Here is a 6643-nt window from a genome sequence, read left to right as displayed (position 1 = left end):
TTGCTTGATAACCAGAAGCTGAGAAAGAGCTTTAGCCATCATAAGGAAAGTTGCTCACTGCCAGCAAAAGAAATAAAGGAAAACTCTGTCTAAGCACTGTTGGTCTAACATGAAAATACAGTCATACTTTGAAAGGGAAGAGGCTGTAATAAGTATGGAAAACTTACTACAGCTACTAGAGATGCTAATCAAGTCTCACTCCCTGGTTTCAAAGTGAAATCCAGACTCCCAGTGGCAGAAAACCTTCCAGAGAAATAAAACTAATTACACTTCAGCATTTCTAGACCTTGAGGTTTTTAATCACATATACCATCTTGGTTAACAGTTCATTCACTTAACGCAGGCAAGGTACAAGTTTTTGTAGAAGTGTCTGGAAGTGCATCTAGAATGCATTGCCTGTCCACTGTTTTATTTACAGGTTTTTCCAATGAAAATCAGTACCTAATAAATCAAAGCATTATTACACAAACACAAAATACAATCATTAACATTTTACTGGATACAAATGATAAGCATAAGGAAATGTCCATGTACACTCACTGACATGAATTTGTGTTAGCTTGCTACTAATATATGATACTGTGAATTGGTGGGAATGTAACTGAAAGACAGATGTGTATTAAAAAAAATTAAGAGAGCCACTCATGTTTGACATGATCTTATACTGAGATAAATATCTACAGACAGTGGTATGGTCATGTACACTCACATGTGATCATATCAACATAGTTAATTTTTTTCTGACAAGGTATCATCATCAAGGTAGTTGAACTTCCTCAACAAAGCTTGTTTTGATCAAGTACCAGATACTATTTTCTAAAGTGTTGGATGATACAGAAACAATCTGTGCAAGTGTAGCAATTTTGATTCAGAAAAAAATTTTTAAAAAGTAGTATTTACAAACGTAACTTTTAAATTCAGTGATTAAATTAAGACTCCAGTCTTCATATTCCAAACACCTGTTCATTTAATTTCTTTTTCTTTGGCGGTTTGCTCTCCTCTCCCCATTCCTTCTCCCCACCGCAAATATTAGCCCAGGTTTAAAGTAGACTATCACAATTAAAACTCTTCAAAAACCAGTAAGTTATTCACCTTGTGCCAAAAAAAAAAAAAAAAAAAAGCACTATAACATTACTCATAAGATTTCATAAATCCTTCATAATTAAGGAAAGTTCCAGGAGCAAAAAAACTTACACAACTTGTAGAGCTTGGGAGGAGAAATAAAGGAAAGAGGAGACATACATCCATTGACTTTTTTGTTTGTTCGTTTTTCTTCTGAATTTCATTTACAAAAAGCTCCTGGTACTTTTTCTAATGTTTCCACACCTCCTTTCTCTGGCACATATGGTTTAATATACAAACAATTTAAATAAAATGTCAAATTCAAATTCCCACCATAAATAATTCCACTCTTATGAAAACTGGTGGGGTTTTAGCTATTTCAAAACTAGCCCTGCCTGGCTAACCAGTTGGTTAGGAATCAGGGGTTAAATAAGAGGATACTTACAAAAATTTGTTATTCTATTTTAGCCTTGTAACAATTTCATACAAATGAAATCTAGAAGAAACCCTTCTTACTGATGTTTGTTTTTCATGCACCCTAATATCCATAAGTTATAACCATATAGGCTGTGCAAGAAACAGAATCATTTGAGCTTTTCTGTGTTTTCTAGGGGTTCTATGAGCCTGTTGACTTTTTGGAACCTAAACAAAAAATAAAACTCTTCAAGTCCTTATTCTAAATGGTAGATAAACTCTCTAGCCTTTTTTCTTCATGGAGTGTTATCATCCATCCTTATTATAAGATACTGTATTTCTTGTCAGCTTTGAATTGGGTTTGTCAGTACTGTCTCTTTTTGCTTCCATCTTGTTTTCCAGATTCCAACTCATTTGGTGAAAGAGCTCATAATTTTACCTCCTTGCCGAAGCTGGTCTTTTCACACTGGTCAGCTTTGAAAGTCAGAATACTGAGTGCTTCTCTAGGTCAGACTGGTACTAATTTGAGTATGGAGTGGAACCAAGCTGGTTTGATGTGGAGTTTGGATTCATTTCTTCTCATGCTGGGTTGGAGATCTAGCCATCTCAGGTGGTTCAGGAAACGGGGTGGGAAATAGTAGCCATTTCCATGCCAGAGTCTCTTAACAGCAAAAATACAGAAGCGAAACTGAGAGAATGAAAAAAAGACTTGTGGTTGAGTGAAGAGAATTTCCATGTCCGTGAGTGGTGGTATTGTTCACTGAATTTGTGACAGCTGACAGAGAAGTGGAACTTGCTGAAGAATTGTTTGAAGGTGTTGGACTTGTTCCATTGGGACCACAGTAGATCTAAAATGTGGAGAGGAGGGGAAGTAACAAAAAGGGTTATATTGTCTTTTTTTAAAAATCAGAAACAGATTTGTAGCAATGAACACCGTGTAGCCCCACTCAGTCACAGTACTCAGATGATATATACAAATGCTCACGCCTTTCATTGTGCAGTTAAGGACAAAGACATTTTGAATTGCATGCGTGGGATTTGTTAAAGAACTAAATCTAGTATTTTTCTAAATCTTTTTACATAGCTATTACTTTACGGAAATCCTTCCCTAAATTAGAAGATAAATAGGTTTCAAAAAACCTCACCAAAAAAAAAAAAAGTGCAAATGTAGAGCTATGTAAAGACAAATCTTAGGATAAGAAAGACTTTCAAACAACTGCATGAATTGCAGTCTGCCTTTTCAGACTAAGCCACAAACAAAAAATGAGGAAATGATGGTCAAGAATCTATTGATACTGTTTCTGGGGCTGGTTTGTGGCTTCTTTTGAAGCAATGGTGGGGCTTTATGTGAGTGGGTTTAATATTTCAGCCTCTCTTATCTTGCTGTGGTAGCACTGAGCTGCAGAAGTTAGAACAATGAAACCGTACTGATTAAATCACAACCTATCAGCATTCTAGAACATACAAAAAAAAGGGCAGTGAAAAGACCATATATTAGCAAATTTTAAAAATGCTGATAGAAAGCAAAATAAAAAAATACCCTTTTCCCCTCATAACTCTGCATTATAGGGCCAGAATAAAAACTGTGCAACTTCAATATCAAATTATTTTCTACACATGCACAAAAAAACTTTCAAAGATAACCTAAAGTATTTTTATTCCCATGAAAAAAAGCACATGAAACACAAGGATAAAAAACAAAAGCAAGAATCCCATTATCTCCTCCCCAGAAATGAGCATAATACAGAAAGCTTGGCTTCAGCATGGCAGCAAACTTGTATTCTATCAGAGCATTCTGGTAAGCTCTTAAGAGTTAATTCAAGTAAAAACATTTTTTTTTTAAGAGGTTAGTTAGTTTAATAAGTAATTCTGTCTACAAAAGGTGTTCTTATTTTCTCACGTTTCTAGTGCTGCTGAGAAAATAGATCAGCAGAAAAAAAAAATCCCTCAATACTAAAGCTATGAAGTCAATGTTAAATTTATTAGAAAACTGCATAAGCACTTTCTTTCAGTATTTTTTACTAAAAAAAAGCATACAATAGAAAAACGTAAGGATGGTGTAAAGCTTCTGGTAGTTAGCATTTTTGGCAACTGGCACCATGCTGGAAGCAATTCAGGACTGCAGGATAAAAATCGCTGTGCTGAAGTTTCTGTTGAAACCGGTCTGAAAGTGATCAATAACGAATTGCTGAGTTAATAACCTACAAGGCAAGTCCCAACCTGCCCTAGAATTTTTTTCAGTCTTCACACAAAGACTCCACCATCATTGCACTCTTGGTTATGTATTTTTAAAGTTTTCTTGGTTTTAAACAAAAAACCCACTAGTTTCTCTCTCTTTTTTTTTTTTTTTTTTGGGGGGGGCGGGGGTGGGGTGGAAGAGAATAGGCTTATAGCCAAGTTCCACAACGTCACAGTAGATGGGACCGCAGAGGTTTTCTCAACGTGAATGTGACAAATACCGGTAACCCAAAGGGTCTGATTCTCCTCTCATCGCTGCCAAGGGCAAGACTCCACTGAGCACAATGGAGTAGGGATAATGCCCTTCCTTGCAAACAAAGAGGAGAGGAGGAGGGAACACAATCCAGCAATGCCGTTGCTGTTCATTTTTCTGATATTTTGGTATTCACCCTTTTGAAGAGGTGGTCTTTAGGAACGACACACCGATACGGAATCTGGGAGCCCCGCTCGCCTTGGCCACTTAAAGAGAAGCGGATCGCTCCTGCATCCATTACCTTTGTGCCAAGGGCAAGGCTCGGCCAGCGCAGCAGCCAGAGGCTGGCGCCTTTGCTTCCAGCCCCTAAACGTCCCACTCCTGCCGGGAACCGAGCCCAGGACCGGACCCAAAGCCCCGCAGCTTTGGTGGGGGGAGGGTCAGACCCGGCTCCCGCTGCAACACTGGTGCCTTCCCGGCGCTCTCTCGGGTTTGGAGGGATCGTTCTCCCTGTAATCAGCGGGCGAACGAGCGCTCAGCTGCCGCTCACACCACAGTGCCGCGACTTTCCCTCGGGGATCGCAAGAGAAAGAAAGGGCGGTGAACTCTAACTTCATCTTTTTTGTTTTGACCGGGATAATCCACCGCACCGCCGCTGCCGTCCCAGGGCTCCGGGCTCGCCCCGCCGCCCGTCCGCGCCCATCCCCGCCCCGTCTGCAGCCGGGGCTGCCCGGGCTCGTTCCTCTCGCCCGCCGCCGCCGCCCCGGGGCGGAGGACCCGCCCGCCACCCACGGCGGCCCGCGGGGCGCCGCGGCGGGCTCCGGGATGGCGCACACGAGCGGGAGCTCCTCTCGGGAGAAACCCGCCCCTCGCCGCTCCCGAGGCGGCCGCCGCGGCGGGGAGCCACGGGGAGGGTCTCGGCGCGGCCGCTCCCCCGCCTCTCTCGTGGGGCCGGCGGAGGGCAAGCGCCGAGCCGCTCCGGGGCTCACCTGCGTGGGAAGGAGGAGGGCAAGGAGCAGGAGCCCCAGGCCGAGCCGCGCCGCCAGCGCCGTCCCCATGCCCATCTGATGCTGTCCCGCCGCGATGCTGGTGCTGCTCCTGCCGCTGTGGCTGCGGACGAGAGGGATGCGCCGCTCCGCCGCACCCGGCCCTTTTATAGCAGCGAGGGCTCCCGTGACGCCCCGCCGCCGCCTTCCCCCTCCTCCGCCCCACACCTCTGCTCCCGCCCTCCGTGCCCGCCGGGGCCCCGCAAGTCGCTGCCGCACCCTCGTCCCGCGCTGCTGCGGGCTCCGCTCCCCCGGGCCGGCTCGGGTCCTGCCGGCCCCTCTCCGACAGACCCGGGAGCTCTGCTTGCCCCCTTTGGTTCTTACAGGCGCCGGCCCCTCTCTAGTGCTGGCGTCGTGCTCTGGTATGGAGGGACTGGCACAGGGCTGTGGCGCTTTGAGCTGCAGTTACTCCAGAGAAACGCTTGTTTACAAAAACACCAGCCTTTTTCCATTAAAAAAAAAAAAATTAAATCATGAGTGAGAGAAGGAAAGATAAGGACGGCTGTAAATATTTCTAAATGGCAGGAGCAGTGGATGAAAAACTGAGGAGTTAAGATCCCATCTTGTTCAGAGCTGCCTCACCATTAGTGCTCAGGCTTCAGACCACAGGCTGCAATTTCAAGCACTCTTTGGATCTAAATATTTTATTATTACCATTATTCTTTAAAGAAACCTGTGTAACAAGTGGAACACAAAGTTCTTCCAGCTGTAACCTCTGTATAGGTTCTACCTTCCGGCACAGTAAATGCTGTACTTATATTGTATCTCTCCCCCTAACTGACTAAAGATTGATTTGGTGAGGCCCTGGCACAATCTTTCAGATGTCTCAGTGTATGGCCAACTGAACAAAAATAGTCTGTGCTCACTTTATAAACTACAAAAAAGACACACCAATGTGCTAATTCTATTGTCGCAAAGCAGTTATTTCTATTTAAAAGAAGGGCAAGATTTTCTGTTGGCTCAGACAAATCGACAGGTTTCAAAGTTGGATAGGTCTGTGTTTATCTCAGAACAGTGTGAAGAGATACCCAAGTCCAGCACTACATAACTCACTGGCCATCTTCAGGGGCTGGACTGCTTTCAAAGAGTTTCCAAAGGCATTGCTAGAACTCAGTCCAAAAGCACAGGAAACGTGGAGAGATGCGCTGTTGAACCAGGTGCTGGGACTTGTGTTGGACATGAATATATTGTTCCAAACTAAGTCTTATATTAATTCCTTCAGAATGCCCAACAAAGCTATAATTACTTTATTTTTCCAGAAATAAAGGCGTTTTGTAAGCTGTACCACCCAAAACAGCAATCCTCATTCTATACCAAGATGAGAGAGCTTTTAAGAGGTATGCTAAGTCTGAAGCACTTTTGAAGCAACATTTCCCTCATTCTGATCATAGTTATAGTCCAGTTCTTAACTATAAGAGACATAGTCTATCAATAGAGTAACTATGGGAACAAATTCATCATCTTATGTCTCTGAACATTCACTGGTTGTCTGCTGAAAGCTGGATGCCAGAAGATGGGTTTTCATGATTACGGAGATACAAGGAGAGAAGAAAGAGAACTGTGGTGGACTTAAAATGACAGAGTGATAAAGCTGAAAACATTTCTACCACTACTTTCCCTTGCAAACAGTTAGTTTTGGCTGTCATAGTTAAATGAATCACAAATGGGAGGGGAGGTCACCTTTTCATTC

General features: G+C 43.2%; 1 protein-coding gene across 1 annotated transcript; it reads right to left on the bottom strand.

The window, feature by feature from the left end:
* Nucleotides 1–2138: 2138 nt before the first annotated feature.
* On the bottom strand, nucleotides 2139–4971 carry CD24 (CD24 molecule; the record flags this gene model as incomplete). Its single annotated transcript, XM_082277159.1, has 2 exons — nucleotides 2139–2324; nucleotides 4897–4971. 2 exons carry the CDS (start codon nucleotides 4969–4971, stop codon nucleotides 2139–2141), a joined length of 261 nt encoding a protein of 86 aa, XP_082133285.1.
* Between the last annotated feature and the right edge of the window lie 1672 nt (nucleotides 4972–6643).

The sequence above is a fragment of the Coloeus monedula genome (assembly GCF_965178545.1).
Source record: "Coloeus monedula genome assembly, chromosome: 2".
In the NCBI taxonomy this organism is placed as follows: Eukaryota; Metazoa; Chordata; class Aves; order Passeriformes; family Corvidae; genus Coloeus; species Coloeus monedula.
The sequence above is the reverse complement of the archived record's forward strand: the minus strand, read 5'-3'. Positions and strand labels throughout refer to the sequence as shown.